This window comes from Nycticebus coucang, chromosome 19 (assembly GCF_027406575.1).
Source record: "Nycticebus coucang isolate mNycCou1 chromosome 19, mNycCou1.pri, whole genome shotgun sequence".
NCBI classification, from domain to species: Eukaryota; Metazoa; Chordata; class Mammalia; order Primates; family Lorisidae; genus Nycticebus; species Nycticebus coucang.
In genome coordinates this window covers 58,503,282-58,531,034 of record NC_069798.1, presented here as the reverse complement: position 1 = coordinate 58,531,034, position 27,753 = coordinate 58,503,282, and the positions used below count along the sequence as shown (strand labels likewise).

At 36.6% G+C, this 27,753-nt stretch overlaps 1 protein-coding gene across 1 annotated transcript in view; it reads right to left on the bottom strand.

Moving 5' to 3' along the window:
• Window positions 1-27,753, bottom strand: part of PHLPP1 (PH domain and leucine rich repeat protein phosphatase 1) — a 259,504-nt gene that overhangs the window by 110,786 nt on the left and 120,965 nt on the right. Inside the window, exons 2-3 of the mRNA XM_053572056.1 lie at window positions 14,981-15,177; window positions 8,072-8,197 (exon numbers count right to left, since the gene is read on the bottom strand). Coding sequence (XP_053428031.1) covers window positions 8,072-8,197; window positions 14,981-15,177 — 323 coding nt within the window. The remainder of the gene's footprint in view (window positions 1-8,071; window positions 8,198-14,980; window positions 15,178-27,753) is intronic.

Genomic DNA, 27,753 nt, shown 5'->3' with positions numbered 1-27,753 from the left:
TTTGTTGAGGTTCTAATAACACATGGAGCCTAGAATAGTGCCTGGCACAAGGAAAGGCCAGAAAAAGAGGCCTTCTTTCCTCTTTTCCTCTACCGAGCAGGGGAGGCAGGCGTGCTACAAATGCCAACACACCTGGAGAAAGCAAGAGGCAGATGAGAAGATGTGAAGAAGGGAGACGGAAGCTCATGGGATGAATCTGAAATGGCAATGAGCTTAAGTATACAGATAAACACCACTTCACAAGAGCACGCTTTTCTTTTTCTTTTTTTTTTGGAGACAGAGTCGCCTTCAGTAGAGACTATGTCACCCTCGGTAGAGTGCTATGGCATCATAGCTCACAGCAACCTCAAACTCTTGGGCTTAGGCGATTCTCTTGCCTCAACCTCCTGAGTAGCTGGGACTACAGGTGCCTGCCACAATGCCCAGCTATTTTTTGGTTGCAGTTGTCATTGTCGTTTAGCAGGCCTGGGCCAGGCTCGAACCTACCAGCCTTGGTGTATGTGGCTGGCTAGCCCAATTCACTGAGCTACGGGCGCTGAGCTAGCATGCTTTTCTTGTTATGAGACAGTAAAGCAAATGAGGTAGCTTTGCTTTTTACTATAAAATTGGATTATAACACTTTGGAAAAAATAAAATTAAATGGTTTTAAACTAAATAACTTCAGAACTAAAGTGAAAATCTCTTCTTTACGAATATATTAACTAAGATTTCAGAAACAATAGCTACCATAGAAAAATAAAGTTTAGCACCTTGGAAATAAAGGTAGATGAAGCATAATTCTAACTAAAAAGAGTTAATTATTTTTACTATTTTAATTTAATAAATTTAATGCATAACAATCAAAATTTAATGCAGTTCAAAACATTTCATCTTTAGCTTAAATCAAAACAGAATTTGTAAGTTCTCTCACTTCATAGGCTGCTACTTTATACCTGTAATAAAGATTCCATAATATAAATTTTTTATACAACAAACACATTAATACAAAAGAAAGTTAATTATAATACTGGGCAACTTCCAGTCACATTTCTGTAAGAAAATGAATTGCAACCAGCAGAAAACAATCTATACCAACCAGCCTTCTTTTATTTAGCTTCAATTTTTTTCCACACTGCTCACACTTTGTGATGTATATAAGTACATCATTTCAGAACATCTTTGCAAATTGCCTATGATTTACCAATCCTTGAAATGAACCTTTTCTTGTCTTAGTAGTTAATTCCTATGTTTCTTTTAAAAGACTCAGCTCACCCATGACCTCTTTGAAGTCTTCCTATACTCAAATTTCTCATACTAAACTTCCAAACTTTTCTCACATCATCACTACAGAATTGATAAAAGGTCACATTTTATAAGCTAAAATTCATGTCATTCAGACCTTTAGTTCTACTTCAGATTCTGCCATAGGCTTATTAGATAGATCAAAGAGCCCTTGATACTTTTTCTAAAAACTGGATATAAAATATGAACTGTTTGCAGAAAAACTGGACTTCTCACTGAGAGCAAAACTTCTTACATTATAACCCCAAAGTAATGAACTACAGCACAATCCCTAAAGGACAAGTGACAGATCATGCTGAAAGCAACAGACTCCTTAAAATTTATGCTTCAAGTTAAGAACCAAGATATGTATAAAAGATAATCAAGTCATATTAAAGCGTTCCTTGCAACTACATCTAATGACATGAATCCATTATGCTGGAAACCTCAATCCTATTACACTAGCATGATTTAATTCAAGTGGTTGGTTAAGTATTCTTTGAGTAAAATCTAAATAGGAAAACACTATTTCTAAGCAAATGAAACCAAAAGCTCAATTATGATTCACCACAAACCTTATTTTCATATAAAAACTGATACTTACTCATCATTGCATGTAATCTTTCAGCATAATATGTGGCCCCAAGTTCCCTACATTGTACATGTTAAGGGTGAACCCAATATGTCATGGCAACCAAAAGTTCACTGCAGTGACCTTTTTTTCCAAGTCACTGGCTTAGAACTAAATGTTATGGTTAAGCTACACAGGAGAGGTAATGACTATGATGGTCACTGTCACCTGCAACTGTCATCACATCAGCCACTGATCAGCAAAGAAAGAGACATGTAGACAAACTAAATGGCCTTCATGAGACCTGAATTAATAACCTTGGACTCACTGTCACCACATTATAATTAAGTGAACTAGCCAGGTTTGATGGCCTTGGAAGAGATTATGCTATGCCTTTTTCCTTTCCCCTACAGAAAAGAATTAGGACAATTCTCTTGAAAGCACCTATTTCTAAACATAGTATTCTTAACTACAGAGCTTTAATTACTTTTGAATCAGTCATTTTACTATGCCAATTCAAATTACTGAACTTTTAAATGTTCCAAGTTGTAAATTGTTTTCATTTTCATTAAGCTAATCAATGCTTAGGTGCATTCAATCTGATAGAAAAGTTAAAAGTTCAACTCACAAATATGTCTTTTTCTACAATTGCTGTATATTCTCTTTGGTATCACAGGCCACATCATTATTTCAGGAATAAGTAAATCAACTCTAATTTTTGTAATCTATAAAGAAGATTTGTAAAACCTACCATAATTACCTGAATTGTCCATTCTTTAAAAAAACCACACATAGATGATGTACTGTGGTTGTATTTGCAAGAGTTACACACACACACATACACGCAAATTGTTGTGAGTGAAGTAATAAATGTCTGGGATTTGCTTTGTAATAATCCATGGGTGTTACTATTATATCTACACCTGAATATTTGACATTTTCCATAATAAAGAATTAAAACACATACATACATACATAACCCTAACTTCAGTGGTAAAACAAAAAGACTTTAAAGTAGGATAACATAGTATCAAAAAGTTACTAAAACTTCTAAATTAAAGCCAAGGCTGAGGCTATAGATTCACATGAAAGACTAACCTTGAAGAGAATTCACAGGATCAATCAACATGTCTGAAATGAATGTACGCAAAAAAGTGGGCCACAAGGATAGATAGAGAGGCTGGCATTTCTATGAAGTCACTTGTATATTTAAAAGGAGCTCTTCTGCAATTCCTGTTCTCTCAACTCCCACCCTCTGCCTTTTGTATATCACTGCCAGGCCCACCACTTTGAAAACATGCTGGGTACACGTACCTATGCTGAGCAAACAGAGCACTTTTTTACCTTGTATACAATAGGATGTTTACTGAATTCTTAAAGCATACCATGCTTTAATAACTTAGGGATGAATTTACAACCAATATTGTAATCCTCCCAAGGGAGCTTTTCCACAGTATCTACCACTAACACACATCCAAAATAAAAACTCTAAAGGCACTGCTTTGGGTATTATTTTGGCAAGCAATAGTGTTAATAAGACTAAGGTTAAAAGTATGTAAGAGCCTACCGTGGTAGAAACATATTTGATTTTTACAAATTTTCCCCAAGTCAAATCAAATTAGAACAAAGAGGAACACGTCTCTTCTATATAAAATCCAGAAAAAGAAAGTGAAAATAAAGCACTTTCCTTTTAAAATACCAATTCATTTTAATTTAAAAATAACTGGAATTCTTTTTTGTCCTCCCACCCAGACTGGGGTGGGGATGATAATTAAAAATCAAAAACTCAGACACTCCTTTCTGTTGTTGGTTTGGTTTTTTTTTCAAACCCTTATCAAATGGACTTTCTTTTAAAGTCAGGATGTAAAGACAATCCACTCTGTGTATGTTTTGTTTCTCAATATGAAGAAAAGAAAAAGAAACTAAATGTTTCTACAGTAACCCTGAGTGTGAACTAAACTGTCTACTTTCCTACACAGGAGGAAGACCAGAGGACAACTGCAGGGGAAGCTGGGAGTAGAAGGGGCTTTTAATAGTCAGCCTTATCCACAGCACAGTCCCCATAAGACTATTCTCAAATGGACCATGATTCTCACCCTCTTCTCAGCAACCCCAACCTACTCTCCTCAGGTGCTGAATTAAACAAACAAACAAACATATATATATCACAAGATGATCCACAACATATGAAATTTAAAGAAACCTACAGTCATGTTTTACATGGGATTCAAACACAAATAGGGAGTTCCTTCACTCGTTTCTTCTATAACATCTAACCTCTTCGATCAGCCCATTACAAGCCACTTGCCCTTTAATTCACTCACTATAACTGCTAAACATTTTTTAAACATATGCCTAGTTTTTAAGGTTAAGTAAAGACACTGTATCTAAAATCTGCATTTACTAAAATATTTTGTCTCTGTTTCCAACTCCTAACTTTTCTCTTTTTTTTTTTTTTTCTCGTAGAGACAGAGTCTCACTTTACTCCCCTTGGTAGAGTGCCATGACGTCACAGGACTCACAGCAACCTCTAGCTCTTGGTCTTACGCAATTCTCTTGCCTCAGCCTCCCGAGCAGCTGGGACTACAAGCGCCGGCCACAGTGCACGGCTATTTTTTGGTTGCAGTTTGGCCGGGGCTGGGTATATGGGGCCGGCATCCTACTCACTGAGCCACAGGCGCCGCCCTCCAACTCCTAACTTTTAAGGAAGAAATCTTCATTCTCCCCAATGTCTGCCCATCCTTAATCACTTTCCCCAAAAGGCTAAATGTGGTTGTTAAGAGCAGCAAAAGGTAACTTGCTCAGACAAAATAAGACTTGTGGGTGTCCTTATCTGTTGAAAATAAACATACAATTAGATAAAACTTTAAAAGATTATCAGACCAATGGGTGATGGTAGGAAAGACTGTCATAAGATGATTTTATCTACTTAGTTAAAATTTTGTCATTCACATACACACAGACACTATGTGCCATTGGAAGTCCATTAGATGCATACCTCCTATAAGCCCTAAGAGGTTAAGTGCTCTTATTATTCCCTTTATCAGATGAAAAAGCCTAAAACTGAGAAACTTAGATGTAGCCACATAGCCAGTAAACAGTGGAATTCACATCTGCCTCACTTTGAAACTCAAACTCTACCCCCACTACATATCTTCTCCAAACATTCAAAGCCTTTCTGAAAGGAAAGGAGTTAGAATTCTTATTCTAATTAGTTCTAGTTAATAAATAATCATCTAAGGTGATTAAATCAAAGGTCCTCCTCCCTCCTGGAAACACTCACTCACAATTGTTTTAAGTATAAAATGTATTTTGTGTAAGAATTATCCTCTACATATAATAACTGTACTACATTTCAGCACTTATCAAACACTTTCTAATGGTGATATAATACTCAGTGGACAGGGAAACTAGCACTGACATTCTTTTCTCCCATCCTGCTACGTCATGTTCTCCTGTGTCACAATCTTCCCCCTACCTTCCACTGTCTCCTGCTGCAGAGATCTGATGGCTGCTCATGCTTTGGGTAATCAGAGTGACAGCCTTGTGATAGATACACTATATGAGATGGCATATCAGCCAGCCAGAAAGAGGAAAGAGTACTAACCAAGCTAACACTCGACACTTACAAATCACTAGAACCAAGTTAGAATTCAATTATTTCCCACACTTTAGAAAGATTTCATAATCTACATCTTGAGCTTTGACTCACTGCCCTCTCTTGGAGTAGAAAACTCTCTGAAGTCAAGAACTGTATTTTACCAAAGTCTTAAATATGTAAAATATAGTCTAATTAGTGCTATGCCGTCTAACTAAAGCTATAATCTATCTAGCAATTCAGTTAGAATGTAGAAGCCATTCTTTATTTCTCCCTTTTTCTCAGGCCCCATGTATGCGATTTATCAGTAATCCTGTCATTTGATCTGCAAAACATAACTTTTCCCTGCAAATAAACCCTCACCTCTTTCCAAAATCCAAACTCTTCCTTGACTTCCCAAGCTGTGACACTCCCTTGTCGTATTCTCATTTTACCTTTACCCTCTACCTGGGAAGCCCTTCCCACCAGACCTTCAAATAATTATAATACTTTCATTGAAGTTTCTGTTTAATTGTCCTATCCTCAGAAAAAGTTGTCCCTTCCCCACCGTTCTCTGTCACACGTCCCCTTGCATTATGTCACTATGATTACGTGCTATTTTCTTTCTTGTCTGTTTACTTATAATCTGTCTCCCCAGAGTAAACCCCCCTATCAAGAGAGGAGAACTGGATTTGTTCTTTGCTCTTCTCCAGTGCTTAAAACACCATTAAACTTAATGCCTACTAATCTTTTTATTGTTACTGTTTCAAGCAAAACAATGTGGCCATGTGTAACCTTGATAATTTATGTTTATTCCTATTTATGTCTTTATCTGAGCTTAAGAAATTATACCTTGGACTTGTTTCAAAAAGAATGTAAAGCAGCTGACATTTACTCTAAAATGCATCACACCACATTTGGTCTAAAAGATCAAAACATATCCTTATGGGACATTCTATAAAATGCCCCACTGGCACTCCCCAAAACTATCCACATCATGAAAAAAACAGAAAAACTAAAAAACTGTCAAGGAACAGAGAAGACAAGGGAGACATAACAACAAATGCAATGTGGTACCCTGGATTACATCCTGGGACAGAAAGAAGTTAATGGGAAAAGTAATGACATCTAAATAAAGTCTGGAGGCAGAGTAATGTACCAGTATTGGTTTCTTAGATTTGACAAATATGGTGATATGATTGGGAAACTGAGTGAAGGGTCTATGGGAACTCACTGTACTATCTTTGCAACTCTGTCTATAAATATAAATGTATTCATACATAATATTAATATAATTATTATATAGTTAATAATTAAATAAAAAAGTTATTTAAAAAATCATTATCTCTATATGGGAAGAAATTTGCTGTGCACTGATCACAGTTGGGCACTTTTATTCTGAATAAAGCAGAGTGCAGGCAATTGGCATATTGCTTTGAACCCATACAACCACTTAAATATAAATACATATAAAAGCACAATGATAAAGCACCACTTAAATATAAAGGCCCAATATTATTTACTTCACATCTGCAATCACAAGAGTAATTTTAAAATAACTAGACAGATGTACTTATCTCCTTTAATATCACATTAATTCTATTTGCAAGGGGGAAGGAGAAGTGTCATCTTTCCCATTTTATCCCAAAGAAGTGCTGCCCTACACATTTAGGACTTCCATTTCCCTGGTAGGTAGAATGAATCTTCTAAGTCTTATCAACAGGAACTCTTGTCACTGCTTCTTCTTATAAAGAAAAGAACTGATGATCCTAAGTGGTAGCCTATCTATCATCAGAGAATGGGTTTTCACCTGATAATTCAAATGTGGCCAGTATTTCAAAACAACCTTCTACATATTATTCTCTAATTTTCTGTGAACTGTTTAATAGTTACTCATTCACTTGACAAATAATTACATCATACAGCAATATGAATCACACTGAACTTGGGCAACAGATAGGATTATAAATTCAAAAATAAGAAAGCAAATTCCATTGTAATGTTCCTCTTCCCTAGAGATTTCATCATTTCAAAAACATGCCCAAAGCTAACATACTAAGTTCTACAATCTACCCCATCCTTTTGTACAATTCTATAAATGAGAAGATAAATAAATGCTGATATTTTTACAAGTTGTCATTTTCTATTACACACACAAAGGTACTATGACACATGGTGATCTTATTTAATCACAAGAATATAAAATGGCCAAACTAAAACAAAAAATTGTAACCATTCTTAAAGGCAGAAAAAGGTGAAAGGGAGATGGCATTTCATTTTTTAACCGAAAAAATAGAGGAAGAAGGGAAATTTGTAATAATTCTCTGGGTATTTTGTGGTTTTGCTATTTTCCTACCTTGGGCCAGCCCCTTAAATATCCTCAATCTCATATTTGTTATCTGCAACATTAAGACAGTAGTGCCACACTACTGAATGAATTATTTTTAAGTATAAACAAAACTTGGCAAAGAAAAAACAATTTTTAAAAACTTACTTTTCGGGCAAAATTAACTTTTGAAAACCTAAAATTTGATACCTCCTGGCAATATATGAAAAAAAAAAACACATAATGTATCTAACTTTTTTTCTGGACTTGGGAAAGCAGAAATCAACTTTTTGGCCAGCTCAAAGCTGAAGAGATTCCTGGGTAAGTGCTTGCTTACCTTGGAGACTTGTCGCAGCCACCTTAAGTATTCTGTGAAGGTATCAAAGCAAATGTAGTAAGTCTGGCTTTGGGGTCCAGAGGAGCTAAATGCTAAACAATGCTGGTGCTTTTTCACTTCTTCTACCTATAAAAATAAACAGAAAGAAGCAAAAACAAGTAAGACAGCAGAACCACTGACATATTTCACTAATTACTGAGATTAATGAGCCTGCATAGATTTGCAAGTATGTTCCTCTTATCACTTAAAATAACTATGCTCCTGTGTCTAACCAACCAATATGAATTACAAGGAAATCAAAAAAGGGAAACTTTATCTTTATTAGATTTCCCCACCAGAGTGAAATTCTCTTCTTCCTGTTTAAAAATTGGTCCAGACTCCCTGTCTTATTCTCTAACCTCACAACAGGCTGCTGAAGTTTTTACTTCCCCTTTGGGTTTTTACTTAAGGTTTTACTTAAGAATTTTTACTTAGGGAACTATCTTATTACTCTTCTGATAACAATCTTTTTTTAAAGAAGTGGTCTTCGGGCGGTGCCTGTGGCTCAGTGAGTAGGGCGCCGGCCCCATATACCGAGGGTGGCGGGTTCAAACCCAGCCCCGGCCAAACTGCAACAAAAAAATAGCCGGGCATTGTGGCAGGTGCCTGTAGTCCCAGCTGCTCGGGAGGCTGAGGCAAGAGAATCGCGTAAGCCCAAGAGTAGAAAGGTTGCTGTGAGCCGTGTGACGCCACGGCACTCTACCCGAGGGCGGTACAGTGACACTCTGTCTCTACAAAAAAAAAAAAAAAGAAGAAGTGGTCTTCAAACATGTTAAGTTTTTAAAAATTTATTATCAAACTGAAATTAACCTGAAATAAAACTCTACCACCAGAACCTTCAAGTCCTAACAATGCAGAAATACAGTCAAATCAAATTTCTACTCCCAGTAAATTCTTCACAAACAAGAAAGTAACATGATATTACACCATACACTCTTACATTTCACTTACAAAAATGACCACAAGCCAAGTCACAAAGAAAATACAAAAATTTTCAAAAAGGTACACAGACTATGTCTTAGACCAAAATGTAATTACATCATCAGTCAATAATAAAAAATAAATTTAAAAATCCATGTATATTTAGAAAATTAAGAGCACACTTTTAAATTATACACTTCTAAACAACTCACAGGAAAAAGGAGAAATCATAATCAGAACTTCAAAATTCTTAGAAATAAACAATTACAAAAATATTTTACATCAAAGTTTGTATAATGCAAAAAAAGGAGATACATAGAAATTTATTTTCTTAAATGTTCATATTGGAAAGGAAGTCAAAAAATTAATTTTATCAGCATGTATCTTAATAACTTAGAGGAAAAAAATCAAAACCAAAACTTGAACAAACCCAAAGTAGAATGAAGACAATGATAAAAAGCAAAAATTGGTGAAATGAAAACCAAACATTTAACAGAGAACATTAACAAAGCAAAACCCTAGTTCTTTGAAAAAATAATAAAATTGATATATCTTCTGGCAAGTTATATTAAAAAAAAAGGTAGAAGACATTTATAAATAATATTAACAATAAACAAAAAGGAACATAGTTACAGATTCACCAGATATTAAAAAGAGAATGTTATAATTAACTTTGTGGCAAATTGTTAGGAAAAACATATTTTACCAATACCACTAAATCAAGAAAAAAGCAGAAGGCCTAACCATTAAAGAAAAATAAGAAAATTATTTTTTAATGTCTCAAAAAAGGTATCAGGACCATATGGCTTTACAGGTGAGTTTTACCAGTTTTAAGAAACAGATCTTTCCCAAGTCACAGAAACTCATCCAGCAAACAAGTGTCTGAGGCCAGTGTAACAAGAACCATTATCAGTATAGTAACAGGAAGAAAAATTTATAGGCAACCTCAGTTTTAATGAAGACTTATCCTGAACAAAATATTTCATCAGAATCAAATAATACAGAAAAAACAAATCAAGAACAAGCAGAATTTACTTCAGGTCAGGGAAGATGTTTTAAAATTATTGGAAGTATAAAATCACTAACCACATTAACAGATTAAAGATGTAAACCATACACATCCCTATGATCGCAGAAAAGACATTAACATTCACCACCTATTTACCATCCAGAAGAAAAACTTTTAGCAGCTGGGAACACAAATAATTCAACTTAAGCTAACCAATGGTTTTTATCAAACATCAAATAAACTCCAGTGTTGATGAGATATCACTCTTGTTGATGATATGGGTAAGACTCCAGTATCCAGTATTTCAACACTATAATAGAGTCTTGATGATTATAGGAAGATAACAAAAAGGAATAAAGAAAATTATCACTATTTGAATATGGTATAATTAGCTATACAGTAAGCTCAAAATAATGTACAGGCATTATATTAGAATGAACCGCAAAATTTAGCAAGGTGGTTGGATATAAGATCAAAACTCAAAAATCAACTCATTTCTATATACCAAATACAAAATATAATTTTTTTGAATGCCATTTAAACTAATCTATATTGACAGAGATCAGGCTGAAGGTTCCTTGGGCATGGCAAGGAGTGAGTAGGAGGGAAGGAGCACAAAAGGACGCAAGAACACTCTGGGGAGTGATGGCTACGTCACTAACTTGATGTGGCAAGCTTGGCAAGGGCATGCACCTAGCAAATTGCATTTATGGGAATATGCAGTTATCAAACCTATCAAAATGTACAGTTTATTATTATTGATTCTATTTCAACGAAGTGTTAGTGATCATGCAGAGAAATAAGAACACTGTACACTGCTGTGGATGTAAAATGGTATAATACCTTGTAAAACAACTTGATACCCTCTAGTAAAAGTAAATGCCGATGTGCTCCAGAGCCCAGAAACTGCACTCCTAAGTATGTACCCAGAGCAGTATTTCTTAAGGAGGTCATTGTAGGAACTGTGAACAGATTGTCACTGTGCACTATGCAGGACTGTCTAATATTCTGCATGGTATTTTACTCTCTAAGCCCCTCTCCTTAAATGCCTAGAGTGTCCCCATGCAGCAAGGATACTGGTATTCACCAAGCACTTTATCTACTTCTCCACATTTCTCAGACCCCTTGCAATTAAGGCAGAGATATGTGACTGGCCTGGCCAATGAGCCATAGGTAGAAGTGTCATGTGTCACTCCTGCATCCAAACATGTAAGAGCCAGTGAATGACCCTCCACAGTTACCTCTTCCCCTGCCAAAGCAACAAAGGAAGGCTACATATCCCAAAGTTATTTAAGTATAAAAGAGCAGAGCTTCCATCAGGCTGGGAGAAAACAGAAATTCCCACCCTACATCCCCACTGAGCCACTGTGGAGACAGAAGGTGAGTTAGGAATACCTGTTATAATAAGCCACCAAGATGGGAGGCCGTGGGAGTTCCCTGGCAAAACATAAGCCTACATTAACCGATAATTTGACTATTCAATCATTTGACCATCAAAACACTTCTATATGCATATTACCAAACGTGCCTTGGGCACAGTAACTCTAGTTGCAAATTAATCCCCAAGAAAAAGTATTTGCAGGAGGCCTATCAACATAAGACTCTGTCTGCGGCATTGTTCAGCAAAAAACTGGAAGTAACCCAAATGTCCATCAGCAGGAAAAGTACTTAGGAAATTATGGAAATTGTGGAATGCTTACAGAGTGGAACATTATAGAGAAATAAAACCATATAAGCAACACAGAATCTCATTATAAAACATTACCTTGAATGAAAAAATTCAGTGACAGAAGACCCCATGCAGTACAATAACATTTTTATACAAATCAAAAACAAGCAAAATATAGTTACATGATAAAATTTATTTTTTAAAAAGTAAGAAATTGATGCAGACACATTCTAGGACAGTAGGGATCCCTGGATTAGGGGTGGCAATGGGACAAATACCAAAAGAACACAGGTAGAAGAAAGATTGGTATTGGTATTGGTATTGGTATTGCTGTAGTTCTTAAATTGAAGAGCAGGCTAACAATTATTCAATTTATAATGCTTCATACTTTAACAGATAACAAGTATTAGTTAAAGTATATAATTATCTAAAAACCTATGTTAAAAATCTAAGAACAAATTAAATATACAATGATTAGAAATGTATCTATTAAATTTTTCAATAAATTCAATTTTAAGAGGTTTTTTTTAACAGCTAAACAATTATTATTTGAAAATGTAAACTAGTGACCATGCTCAAGTAGTGTATCAATTGTACCATAGCAACAATAGCTAGGCTTTGACCATTCTACCTCACATCTTATTTCTAGCTCTTCCATATAAATTAAAAATAAAAAATAGGCCAGGCACAATGGCTCACACCTGTAATCCTAGCACTCAGGGAGTTTGGGGCCGGTGGATTGCTTGAGCTCAGGATTTCGAGACCAGCCTGAGCAAAAGCGAGACCCCATCTCTAAAATTAGCTGGGCACTATGGTCAGTGCCTGTAGTCCCAGATACTAGGCAGGCTGACACAAGAGGATCACTTGAGCCCAAGAGTTTAAGATTGCTGTGAGCTGTGCTGCCATGGCTCTCTACTGAGGGTACCAAGGGCAATAAAGTGAGATTTTGTCTCAAATAATAAATAAATAAACAAACAAATAAATAAATAAATATTAAAAAATAAAATCCCTTCCATTTACTCTCAGTTTTTCCCTTAACATCAGAACAGGATGAAAATAAAGTAATAGACAAACATTAATGAAAGTTCAGATTGCAAAAAATAAATTATTTTTCCCAACTTGGTCAATAGGTTTTAAAGACTCAGTTTTTCAACGTACATGGTTATTTTTAAAGGCATACTGTAGAACAGGTTTCACAAGGTTTGCTTGCAAAAAGAGGAAGCTATTAACTTTCAATTCACTCAATAGTAGAAATCCATCCAATAACAGGCCTGGGAAACAGGACAAGTCTCTCTAGCTCTGAATGAAAATGCTAATTATAACTGAATCTGCTGGGTTTATCCGAACATTCCCCATGCCTTCCTGCCTCTGTCCCTCTGAGCATAATAATCTTTTTGAACATCTCCTTCCTATGTCAAAAGATTTTTCATCCTCAACTTCCATCATAATTGCTGCCTCCTTCCTTCATTAAAAAATTCCCTTTTACCCCCCACGAAATACAATCTCTCCTCCCAATAACCTCCCACAGTACTTTTCTGCACCTCTGTTACAGCAGACAGGTTGTGGACATCTTTCATTTCCTGATAAAAATGGGCAGGGATGGCAACATACCCATCTTAGTATTTCAGACATGCCAAGCACAGAGCCTTACTCACAGAGGACATTAAATAAATAGTTACATTTGATTTGCCTATCCAAATGCCCAGCATCATAGAGAAGGAAAAGATAGACTATCAACCAACAAAGCATCGAACATTAAATATGCACTTCTATAAGGACCTCTGGTGATAATATTGATGACTAATTTTTTCAGTAATCCATCCAAAGAATAAAAATCTTAATTAATAAGTATCAGTCACTGTAGTCACTAACTTTTCAATGCTCAGATAAAAGTTAAGGAGCAATGGTTTCAAAATGGGTGACTAAAATAGATTTAAATATGTACCTTGCAGCCTGACCAAAATCTATTTTTGAAAATGATCAAGTCTTCTTAGAACTAGAATGTAAAAATAGTAGAGAGGAAAAAACTGACCCGGGCTATTTATTCATAAGGAAAGAATATGAAGAATATACTTGCTACACAGCAGGTGAACAACAAAGCTATTTAATAGTACATGCATCGGTCTTATTTTCTTCATTTATAACCCTTGGAACAGAATAGACATTTGAAATTTTTTAAAAATGTACTTTAACAAAAGTTGGTTTCCTATTTTTTCTTTCTTTAGATTCTCTGTCTCTTGCCTCCTTTCCCATGCTTGTTCAAAGAGGGGGAAGTGGTAAAGAAAATATTTGTTGGGCGGCGCCTCTGGCTCAAGGAGTAGGGCGCCAGCCCCATATACTGGAGGTGGCAAGTTCAAACCTTGCCCCAGCCAAAAACTGCAAAAAAACAAAAACAAACAAATAAACAAAACGGGGGGGGGGATATTTGTTCATATTCCTCCAATTTCTGACAACCCATATTCTCATCCAAATGTTTATTCTCAATTATTAACATATTAAATCAGTTAAAAATCAATACTGCTACATAATTATGGTGAGGCTATCCCTACCAATGCTTAGGAGCTTATAAATAAATCTAATCAATCTGTATAAATAAAGAAAAAAATGTAATATTTTCCCAAGCAATGATTCTTTCTATTTTATAAATAGGAGGAAAATAGTTAATATCCAAAGAAACAAAGCCAGTAATGTCAGAAATATATCAGTTGTATCATGTTTACTTCAAAATGAAAAACATTTAAGGTTCAAACTTTGTGACTAGTCAGTCATAGAAATAAATTAAAAATGCTTTAGCCTCACCTGTCACTAAACACAGAAAGGTAAGAAAGTGCAATCAAAGACTTAGGCACTATAGTCCAACCTTTGGTAAGCATGTGTAAATGTTTCTAAGGTCACCAACTTAAGAATCACTATATTCTATTACAAAATATGTTTAAGATAATCAAAAGATATCTACTTATAAATAATGAATTTATAATCTACATTCTACGGGTGAAATTTTATTTGATCTATTTTCAGTCCTACTGAAATTTATATACTAATGAAAATACCACCATCTGGGCTTCATGTGAGCCAATGGTTATTTTCATTGTTAATTTCCACAACTACACCAAACGACCATTCCCACTGGAGAACACAACAAGAACTGAGTAAGACCTCAGATGAGTTAAAAATTATCTATCCCTTGTATCAAAATTATCAAAAATGGCTAAAAGTAAGGTCCTTATTGATGCTGGGAAACCTGTTAGCATGTTGATTATTTTAAACTTACCTTTCCACCAATTAGTGGAAGAACATGCATCTTTCCGGTCAAGCTGTCTTTTACTGATGACACTATTAGGCAGGTCCCACACAGAATGACCTGACGTCTTGTCCATCGGTTCACTGGCAACTGCATTTTGCCTTTACGGACATTATACATTCCTGAGAGCTGTATCCGTTCAGAGCTACCAGTGCTGTGAGGTTTCCCTAAAATAAATACAAACGAAGATGTTATTCTCCAAAAATGAGCTTTTTCCCGCTACATACCAGATATATTAATTAGATAATAACAGAATAATTACTAGGTAAATAATCTAATTTATAACTGAGAGACCATGATAGCTATGGTAACAGAATTATGATAAGAACTACCACCTCCATTCCACATCTGCTTGCTAATGCTGGGTGAAGAAGGGCTTTTTCCTTAAAACCCTAAGGAAGGATATTTTAACTCCTCTATTTTAACCAAAGTTTTTATTTTCTTGATTATCTTTCACAATTTACTTTTAAATTGAAAAGAAATGAATTCAAGATTTTTATGGACAGTAGTATTAATTTAAACACACTAAGAAAATATTAGACTGCCATAAGAAAGTAATACCTAATTTGTATAATAAAATTAACTGCTTATATTTTTCCTTCTACGTGTATTTGATCAACACCTATTTACTATAAAGGAGACAAAAAAATTAAAGATTTTTCTAATAGGAAAAATACTACTATTTCCTATTAGAAATAATATCCTATATATCTCCTGTTTTAATATCCATAACCATAGGATAAATCCTCCAAGATAAATCCATGAAGAATAGGTACTATGACACTGGAATTCAAGAAGAGAAGCACAGGGGCAGAGACAAGCACTGAGAAAGAGTGACAGAGAGATCTTACAAAGATCTGAAGAGACTTTATTTCCCAAATGGAAATGAATTTTGCAGAATTACATTCAGGCAAGTCCTGTCAACTTAACAGGAGAACTATAGCAACTAACATGACACCAGGACGGGGTTGTATAAGCAACTAGAAAAGTATTTCTCCAGTTCTAGATATTGAATATAGTACTGAAGCCCATGCTCAGAAATAAATTAATAAGGAATATATGTACTATGGCACAAACACAGAAGTGATATATTCATTTGGAAGTTTAATTAGTTGCCAAGGGCTAGCAGAAGTTGAAGAAAAATTATATTCTTACTAATATTAAGAATTAACATAAATACTAAGTAGTTCTAATAGACGTTCAGTACCTATTAGGCAGGGAACAGGAAGAGCAGCAGCACCAAAAAGAGATCTCAAGAAGGCCCAGAGAGTGTCTAAACCCTCCCAACACATACTTTGGGCAGACATGTTAAGAAATAACAAAACCAGCAGGTCTGAATTTTACTTCCTCTTTCTCCCAGTACATCAAAATGTTTTACAAATTAAATACTTCACACTACATAATTTTGCTGGGGATAAACCAGAATAAAGTCTCACAATGATTCAACTATTTGAGCCAGGTGCCTGGCAAACAACTGTTAAAGGTCTATGTGGTAAGAAAGGTACCCAGTCGTTTGTTTACCAGATGTTAATTTTCCCACAAATGAGTAGGAAGGAAGCCCAGGAGACTATTCAAAACAGACATGACTTGCCAAGAGTTACTAATGGCAGGGCGGTGCCTGTGGCTCAGTGAGTAGGGCGCCGGCCCCATATGCCGAGGGTGGCGGGTTCAAACCCAGCCTCGGCCAAACTGCAACAAAAAAAAAAATAGCCGGGTGTTGTGGCGGGCGCCTGTAGTCCCAGCTGCTCGGGAGGCTGAGGCAAGAGAATCGCGTAAGCCCAAGAGTTAGAGGTTGCTGTGAGCCGTGTGACGCCACGGCACTCTACCCGAGGGCGGTACAGTGAGACTCTGTCTCTACAAAAAAAAAAAAAAAAGAGTTACTAATGGCAGATCAAACAGAATCATTCACATGTCCCATTCTGCACATGCTCATTTATACCTAGAGGAAGGTGTCTGGGTTTCCTATCTAAGAGTTCCTTTCTAAATGATAGACTCTGCCTGAAGAAGTAGGAGACAAGACAAGACTCAGGAAAAATGAAAGGTAAGTAAAAGACTAAAAACAAAAGGCAATTGGGTTTCTAAAATCCGACTTCCCTCCTGACTGTAATAAACTAACGTTCTCCAATGAAGGATCTGATCTATACACACACGTGTGCACACACACACAGGATCTGCTATCATCTACACACACACACACACACCCCAACGAATGCAACAAAACATCTTTTATTCAGCTACATCAGTGAGTGGCTTCCAGGACACCTGTTAACCTGTTACATTTATGCAAAGCGCCAAATAGAATTGACTAAGGACAGAGGAATCTTTAAGAGAAGAGTATGGATATTGCAACAGAGACTGGCTTTTTATTCCCTAGTCAGAAAAATCCCCAGGAGTTCTGTATAGTCCTGGAGCCAAATGGTTAAGATCGATCTGTTCTTGGAAAGACCAAAACACCCCATTCTGAATCAAAGCTCTCTGGTCTTGCTCTGGGTGAATTTTAATACCCTTGTCTTCTGTCTACTCGCTGGGTGTTCCAGATCACACACACTCTCAAGGCTGTGTACCACCTGGGCTCTAGGGAATATGGAGATGTATGAGGTAATATATGCTTGGGAAATCATCCACGTGCACCCTCCTTTGTGTCAAACATTCTTACTCTATAACATAAATTATTTTTGCTTTCCCTGCCAGTTCTCAAACTCTCAATTCAGAGGAATTCCAATTGCCATATGCTCTATCTAATAAACACTGACAACACCAGAGTAACCAATGTCTCCTAGTTTAAAGCTGGGTCAGTTGTAACTTTTACTTTAGAATTATTACCATCATTCCCTACCTGAGCCAGGAGGAAAAACAGACAGCAAAAGCAAACACTTCAAGCTGAGACAGAAACATGACCACAAGAGAATTTTAAAAACATACTTATATACTTTGTCTTTTACTTGCCCACTGGACACATGGGAGCTAAGGTGAACTATACTAGTCTATTTAAAAAACAGACACTGACCCCCAAGATGGTTAAGGCCCACTTGTAGAAAATTATAACATGATGCTATAATTGAGGTCTTAATTACTTGCTCAAGACTCTGCTCCCACACCAGACTATCAGTTCTTACTTCTTTCATTCAATAAAACTGTTGTTTAAAGAGGCAGGGAAAATAAGCAATGTCTGCTAGAAGCTACAGTGCCACATATCAGGGATATTAAGAAAATGTTGGGCGGCGCCTGTGGCTCAGTGAGTAGGGCGCCAGCCCCATATGCCGAGGGTGGCGGGTTCAAACCCAGCCCCGGCCAAACTGCAACCAAAAAATAGCCGGGCGTTGTGGCGGGCGCCTGTAGTCCCAGCTGCTCGGGAGGCTGAGGCAAGAGAATCGCGTAAGCCCAAGAGTTAAGAGGTTGCTGTGAGCCAGGGCACTCTACCCGAGGGTGGTACAGTGAGACTCTGTCTCTACAAAAAAAAAAAAAAAAAAAATAGCCAACCGCGGGGTGGCGCCTGTGGCTCAAGGAGTAGGGCGCCAGTCCCATATGCTGGAGGTGGCGGGTTCAAACCCAGCCCCGGCCAAAAACCACAAAAAAAAACAAAAATAGCCAACCGCGGGCGGCGCCTGTGGCTCAGCGAGCAGGGCGTCGGCCCCATATACGGAGGGTGGCGGGTTCAAACCCAGCCCCAGCCAAACTGCAACAAAAAAAAAAAAAAAAAAAAAAGAAAATGTTCTCTGTACCAAATTGCTTAAAGCAGAGTTTCTTAAACTGTGGTCAAAGAACCACATTTATCAGAATCAGTAGGATTCTGTCCATGCCAAAAGCCCTACAGATGTGGAACCTTGGTAGCCAAGTCCTGAGACCAGCTTTTCAACAATCACTATGTGGCCATAAATCTAAAAACAAAATAATCAACTCATCCCCATAATCAGTTATTTCCCAACAAATTTATTCCTCATATATATGAATTCAGGATTTCAATTTTGCCCTCCAAGTCAGCAACTTCAATGATTTTGTGTCATGTAAAAACACCTGAAAAATATGATGGAAGCTATGGACCTCTAGAAGAAAAAACATACAAACATTCACACGTAAAAATTTGGCAGATAACTGCAGAAGATTCATTTAACCACCAAGGGAATAAAAAAATGGTGAAATCACTCAATGGCAAGGGCCATTTCCACATTCCCATTTCCGCAAATCACATTTCAAACATGGGAAAACAATGGCTTAAATTAATTTCTCCTATAGCTAAATTTACTCTTATTATTTTCTCTCTCTCATTGGCTTATTTCTGTCCCTTTGATCTTTTTAAAAAATTTTTAGGCTAGTCAAGAGAAACAGTGTGAGTGGAGAAGGAACAAAAGATCTTTGACTTTTCTTATCTCTTTCTTTACATATTCTACCTATGGTAGGAGGCCAAGCCTACCTAACAAATGATCTAGATGGATAATGTTTATCTAGACAGATAATTCCTTATTCCAACAAGAAAAGCCCATGGAGTCTTTTAGTGACAGGTCTATAATAATCACTATCATTGAAAATATCTTTTTTAAAAGTGTTGACAATTTTATATAAAACTAATATCTTAACCAAAAAATAAAATATTTGAGAAAGTGTAACATATACTCTTATTTAACCACTGTTTTAAAAAATGACTCCATTCTAAGTAAAACTAAGAAAACTAAAGCAATATACTTTGTTGTTTTTGCATTGTTGTTTTACATTATGACAGGGTTAAACATTAATTTTCAGAGTAAAAGTCAAAAAGTAATTCTTTTGCAAACTGAAGTACTTTTTGAGTACCATGAATGATTTTTGCAAAATGCTTACCATGATAAGCATTTTCTTGTTTTAATCAACTAATTCTATCATTTGTATCATTTCTGTGTCAGTTTCCGTCCTCTGAGTTTTCTCCTCATATTTTCCACACACCTGGTAATTTTTGTTTGGATGACAGTCATTATAAATTTCACCTTATTGGGTGTTGTATATATTTGTATTTCTATAAATACTGCAGAGCTGTGTTCTGGGACACAGTTATTTGGAAATAGTTTGATTCTGGCTCAGCACCTGTAGCACAGTGGTTATGGTGTTGGCCACATACGCTGAGGCTGGTGGGTTCGAACCCAGCTCAAGCCAGCTAAACAACGACAACCGCAACAACAACAACAAAAATAGCTGGGCATTGTGGCGAGCGCCTGTAGTCCCAGCTACTCAAGAGGCTGAGGCAAGAGAATCACTTAAGCCCTAGAGTTTGAGGTTGCTGTGAGCTGTGATGCCATCGCACTCTACTGAGGGCAGCCCAGTGAAACTCTGTCTCAAAAAAGAAAGAAAGAGTTTGATTCTTATAAGGGGAGGTTCTAAGATTTGTTACACAGGACCAGCATAGTCTTAAGCATGGAGCTAATAATAAAAGCTGGCAGTACCCCGCTGAGCACCCTTCCTGATGCCCTGCAAATTGCAAAGTTTTCCACCTGGCTGGTAGGCAAATGAACTATTTCTAGCCCTGTGTGAACTTCGTGGCTTGTCCCCACCCAGCTCTGGGTCCTGGACTCAGGATGATTATCAGGTTCTATCTAGGTTCTTTCTCCTGCACTGAGGCCTAGACCTCTCTTCCATCAGCAAACTGATGTGTGTATAGAGTTTATCTAGTTTGTTTCCTGTGTCTTAAGGACTGGATTTGCCGTGGGCTTTTGCCTGTGCTGATTGACGCCCAGTGTCTGAAAACTGTTGGTTCGTGTATTTCCTCCCATTTTTAGTAGTTACAGGTGAAGGAATAAACACATTCTTTATTATGCTACATCTTGGCTGGAACAAAGTGTTTTATTTTTAATTTAACTTTAAGATCTACTATTTGTTTTCTAATTTCGAAGACATTTTCTTCAAAATGCTGATTATAAATATATTACTATAATCATAAATTCAGAGAAGTTTGTGGGACCAGTGTAATAGAACAGTTATCTATTCTTGTCCAAAAAACAGTTTTAAATGTCAGTATTAACATAATTCTTCTGTTCTTCTTTCCCAATTACTGACTATACTGAGTACATAAACAACCTGTAATGTGCTGCTTTACTTGGCATTCAATCCTACAATGATAGGCCTAAAGCAACGGTTCTCAACCTTCCTAACGCCGAGACACTTTCATACAGTTCCTGTGGGTCATGACCCACAGGTTGAGAACTGCTGGAGTTAACCACCTCCTGGCCGGGCGTGGTGGCTCATGCCTGTAGTCCTACCTACCGTTCTCTGAGCTCAGAGGTTTGAGACCATCCTGAGCCGGAGTGAGCCTGAGTGAGACCCTGTCTCTACCCAAAAAAGCCAGGCATTGTGGCAGGCGCCTGTAGTCCCAGCTACTTGAGAGGCTAAGGGAAAGAGATTCGCTAAAGAAAAGAAAGAAAAAACACTTCAAACTAAGATGAGTGAAAGCCAGTTGAAGCAAAATTCAAAAAAATAATAATAATAATAAAATAAAGTTAGCCCTCTATCCTTATTTAAAGTAAAATACTAAAACTCGTGGTAGCTTTCTTCCTGCACTCAGGGGCCTTGATTTTCATATTAGATATTATCTAATTAGATAATTAGATATTAATCTAAATAGTGGGGGACTACTGGCCAATTCACTTAGGGTGTCATTCAACTACCTTTCAAAAACGAATGTAAATAGAACAAAAGTGAATATAGTTTATTAATCTCTCTAACCTGCCACAAATATCAGGACTCTAACCTTAACAGACAGATGTAGAATAACTAGAAAGAGCTCTACTTTGATAGAAAATCTCTGAAAATTCTAACATACACTTTGAATTCCTTCAAGTATCAGAATCATATCAAGATTTTGATACGAGTGGTATCAGAATCACCTGGACTTTTATTCAAAGTACAAATTCTCCAGTCAAATCTATCAAGTGCAGAACAGAAATGTCTTAACACAATAATCAAGTAAATGAGGCGAAAGCTATGTTAATTAGTTTGATGTAAGCATGTCAAATTGTATAAAAAAATCAACACACTGTACCCCACATATGCATAAATATATTCATGATCTCTGTGTATATGACGTAATAAAAAAATAAATAATAAATTTTAAAAAAAACAAAGCAGAAATTCTCAGGCTCCACCACAAAACTACTGAACTAGCATCTCTGGGGGTGCATCCTAGCAACCTGTGCTTTAATAAACCCTATAGTAACACCAGTCAGAAATAGAGAAGGCCCACAGGCTGCATGCAGATTACCTGAAGATTGTTTTGTTTTTCTGGGGTGTTGGATGTTGTGAAAATTATGCATGGACTTTTTTTTTTTTTAATCATCAGCTTTTGTTAGTGTTTGTGTATTTAATGTGTGGCCCAAGACAACTCTCTTCTTCTTCCAAAGAGTGGCAGAGAGGAAAAAAGATTAGACACCCCTGCTTAGAAAAGCATTTCTATCTCTTAAAAGTCTAGGTTTCTCTATTCTCTCTGCATGCACGTGCTCTCCCTCTTTCTCTCTCTATATATATTTATTTTACAACCAAATATACTATACTATGGAGAAAGAAATTATCCTCAAATAATTTATTTTATATGAAAGATTTTTATCATCTGTAAAGTTCCATTAATTCAATGAGACACTGACTGGTCTTGTTGCTGACTTTACCAATTAAAACAGTTAAACAAGCCAAGTCCCGTGGCTCATGCTTATAATCCTAGCACTCTGGAAGCCAAGGCTGGAGGACTGCTTGAGCTCAGGAGTTTGAGACTAGCCTGAGTAAGAGCAAGACTCTGTCTCTACTAAAAATAGAGAGCCCATCACTTGAGCCCAAGAGCCAGAACTATGTGGCTATGAGCTGTGAACTGAAGCCATGGGGTGCCAGAGTAAGATTCTGTCTCAAAATAAAATAAAATACTTAATTAGTTAAGTATCCAAGACAACCTCATAGATTGATTAAATAAAAATGATAGAGTACTAGAAAATATTTTTGTAAAATATGACACAAGTGGGCAGCGCCTGTGGCTCAAAGGAGTAGGGCACCAGCCCCATATGCCAGAGGTGGCGGGTTCAAACCCAGCCCTGGCCATTAACTGCAAAAAAAAAAAAAAAAAAAAAAAAAAAGAAAAGAAAAGTTAAAATATGACACAAGTGATAACTTTAATAATCAATTTTATAAAACAGCACCCTAATGGGAAAAATGAACAAAGATATACAGGGTGCCCATGAAGTTCACATGCAATTTAAAATAGTAATAAGGGCCGGGCTCATGCCTGTAATCCCAATACTCTGGGAGCTCACAGGTTCCAGACCAGCCTGAGCAAGTGTGAGACCCCGTCTGTAAAAATAGCTGGACTTTATGGTGGATGCCTATAGTCGCAGCTGCCTGAGAGGCTGAGAGAAGAGAATCATTTGAGCCTAAGAGTTTGAGATTGCTGTGAGATATGATGCCATGGCCTCTACTAAGGTCAACCAAGTGAGACTCTGTCTCAAAAAAAAAATAAAATTAAAATTAAAATTAAAAAATAAAATAGCAAACTCTAATAAACAGGGAAGTTTACATAGTAAGTAGACAAAAAATTATCCCCCAACTGCTACTGAGAATTATAAAAATTAAAACAAATGACCATTTACTATCTCTCTAATTAGCAAAGATTTTAAAAGACTAATACTTAATATCCAAGGCTGCATAAAACTTTATGGAAATAGGGCGGCGCCTGTGGCTCAGTCGGTAAGGTGCCGGCCCCATATACTGAGGGTGGCGGGTTCAAACCCGGCCCAGGCTGAACTGCAACCAAAAAATAGCTGGGCGTTGTGGCAGGTGCCTGTAGTCCCAGCTACTCGGGAGGCTGAGGCAAGAGAATCGCTTACGCCCAGGAGTTGGAGGTTGCTGTGAGCTGTGTGATGCCATGGCACTCTACCAAGAGCCATAAAGTGAGACTCTGTCTCTACAAAAAAAAAAAAAAAAACTTTATGGAAATAAATACATTTCTCATATACTATTGATATGCATGTGTGTTATTGCAATCTTTCTGAAGGGCAATTTGGAAGTATCAAAAGCCTTAATTTTTTTAACCCCATTCCAACTTCTAAAAATTTAATCTAAGAAAAAATTTTAACAAGTTCACAAAAATGTATGTATAAGCATATCTAATATTATATTATTTACAGTATGAAACATTAAAAATTCTCCTAAACAAGGGATTAAAGTAGGACACGACCATGAATAGAATTCTAAGGAGTCACTTGAAACGATACTACAGATATGCAATTACTGACCTGAAAAATTGGCTATAATAGAGTATTAACAGAAAATATCTATTTTAGACTATAGGTGTGGCATGATTCCAGAATTATAAATATATAAAGGCCTCTTATCAACAGCCATGTCAGCAAGCCACACTGGAAACAGATCCTCTAGTCACTGTCAAGCCCAGAGAACCCTGTCCAGCCCCGATGACCCTGACTACAAACTTCAAAAAAGACCCTGAGCCAGAACTTCACAGCTAAGCCATTCCTGAATTTCTGACTAGAAGATAAATGTTTGGTGTATGAAACCACTAAGTTTTAAGATAATACCTCATACAACTCGACTATGTTGGTTTTACTTAGTTCTCTTTGCTACGTTTATTTAGTTCTATTTACTAAAACTTAATGTCTACACTTCCCTTAAAGACACTACAAAATTAAGGTCTTTGTGCAAACTAAAGAGGGTCTACTATAATCGGAAATGGTCAAAATGAGAATAAAAATAGCACATTAAGCATTTTCCAAAATGTTATGAGAGTGAAAGTACTCATAAGATAGTACCAAAAAATAGGAAAAGTTTGGTCACTACATAAAGTTACTGGAAGAATCTACCCCAACCCTGGAGCTGAAAATTGTCAGGAATGAGTGAAAACACTCAACTCTCACCTCATGCTTTTTACCTTTAGAGCAGTGATTTTCAACCAGTGTGCCATGAGAGGATCTTAGGTGTGCTGGGAAAATTTTTAAAGATCATTAAATTATTTTTGAAAGAAGTTCAAAGCATGGTAAATATATTCCTTTTTTAATATTCCTTTTGATCAACATAATTTAAGTGTACCGTGGAAGTTTAAGAAAAAGTTCAAGTGTGCCATGAGTTAAAAGGTTGAAAAACACTGCTTTAGAGCTTAGAGTGATAAAACTCTAAAGCATGTTTCTTATTGCATATAAATCCTTAAATCCTTCACAACTACCACCAGTGACAGGAAGAATGAATTAAATGACTTGCCCAGGGTCATTTCAAGAGCTAGCAGAAGGCCTGAAACAACTACTGAAGAGGTCTAGAAACCTGTGTACTAAACTGCATTAAGGAATTTTGTCTCAGAGCTGAAAGGTTAAAGCAGCTCAGCAAGCAGTGCTGGCAGGAGCTCTGAAACAGATTTTAGACTAGCTGCTTTTTAGCTAATGGAAATGACAACCAGCTGCTAAATAGATTTGGGAGGGTTAATGTATGTGTCAGATCAAAATACATAAAGTCAACTGCACAATAAATCTTACCACTGACAATTATACAATTTGATTAGGTTTACATCTCCCAAATTACTTATCCTAGGCAAATGTTATGTCCTGAGCCTTTCTTTAACCTTCAAATTCTTGAATATTCCTATAGCTTATAACTTCTTTTATAATACTTATTAAATAGTACCCGAAAAATGCAAACTACCCACTTATTCACTTAAAGATGTTGTAAACACATGGCTAAAGTAATTAAAAAGAGGATAAAACAAAGAAAACCCTCATATAATCTATAGTAAAAATAGCCATGAGCTATTAAAATATGCAAAAATCAAAGTTATGAAGATGGTTAATGACTGTACCTTCAGGTACTGTATAGCGGAAGACAAAAAATTAAAACGCGGAAAGGAAATGTTGAATGAAGACAAATTAGAATAGACTTCCAACTTCAGCATGCACCAAAACCAACTGGAAGGCTCCACCACGCAGAAGTTTTGTATTCAACAGTTGTGAGTGGGGACCTAGATTGTGCTGACGCTAAAGACCTGCAGACCACAATTTGAGGCCCACTGGGTCTAACAATGTGGTATTAGGTTAACAATGTCTTCCTGACTTGGTGGATCATTTGGTTGTTATCAACGCCATTTGGTCGATAACTTGGACCAAGTAAGCAAGTGAACTAGGCTGGGGGAGAAAGTAAGAGGCCAACACAGGGCAGAATGGACTAGTGAGTGAGTACTGCCTTTTTACGTCCTTCTTCCTCCCTCCTTCCCCATCTCCTGTCCTCACAAGAAAGTAGATTCAGTTCTCAGACATCTTTAAAGTTCCCTCATCCCAGGTTTCCACTGACAGATCAAAATTACTCCTTAGTTGTCCTGAATGCCTGATGCTCCCATCTGTTCTTGGGATGTGTGGTTTAGAGAAGTGAGAAGGTACCTGGCTCAACCATGGGCTTCACTACAATTCTGTGTTCATATGGGCCATAACCCTTCCCCCTTTTTAAGAACTGCTTCAGCTCAGTTCCAGGAATTAGTTAGGGGCAGCCTCCTGCTATTAACTTGATATCTGGCAAAAAAAACACATTTGAAAATTTTCAAATCAACCTTCACTTGTCAGTTCAATGTCTTCACCATCTGTTACTTCCCTAAAATGCTAGTCTCACATTTCCTGTGCATAACTTCATAAGACCTCAAGAGTCTTTTCAGTATTCTTTCAAGCTTGCTTTCTTATTTGATGAGTAATGTTTCCACTGGCTGAAATAATCACTGAAACAGTTGCACTAACTTTTTATTGATGTCATTTTCATTATCACAGTTGCTAGACTTTGTTCAGGACCATGGGTTTGTTAAGCTTCTGCTACATTCAACACTCTTAACGTTGCCTAAAACTTTTATTTTCAGCTAAAAACTACCCTTCGGTAGACTTTGGGATTTTTATCACCTGACCAGGTGGCTTTATTTTTGTGGTATGTTTCCATGAAGAATGTCATAAGACACAATAGTGGTAGTGTAAAACGCCATGAATAAGGAGAAACAGCTTAATTTCACTGGACTGATGAAGCTGGGTGACAAGCCTCAGAGTAGGCTTACTTCGAATTTGGGCCTCAGAAAAATTACAAATCACAATTTATTACAAGGTTTTACAGTCTTTAGGAACGACTAAATCTTAAGTCTAAGAAGGCTTTGGGTCTGATATAACCCTATTTACTTTTAATTGTTCTAAAAGAATAAATAACATACTCAGCTACCTCATTTCGACAGGAACTATGATGGTCAGAGATGATGCACACTGCTGTGGGTGTGGAAATCAGGATGATGAAGCCAGACAGCTTCACAGCTCCAGCTGAGTCAAGTTTTCACGGTGACATGCTTTTATGAAAAAGTGTTGTGATGTTCATCCAAGCACACACACACCCTAAGTAAATACTAAAACAAAAATTCTAAAGCCAAGCATGAATGATTTTTGGATAATCCACTTCCTCTGCAAAGAAGGACAGAGAGATAAGCCAAGATGACTCTAGAAGATCACAAAGACAGCTACACAACCACTTAAGTCACAGTAAGATTAAAAATGCTTTCCCACGATGGTTCTCTTTGGGAGGTTGCATTATGGAGTTTATTTTCCTTGTTATAATACACATTAATATTGTTTAAATTTGATTTTTATAAAAAAATATAAAAATGTCAAGAGCAAAACAATTCCCTAAAACCTTTATTTTCTACTTCTCTCTTCTGTATTAATACTCAGTTAACTACTGGTTTCCCTACAAAGCTGATTATAATAAAGAAGATGAGTCTAGATTGAAAA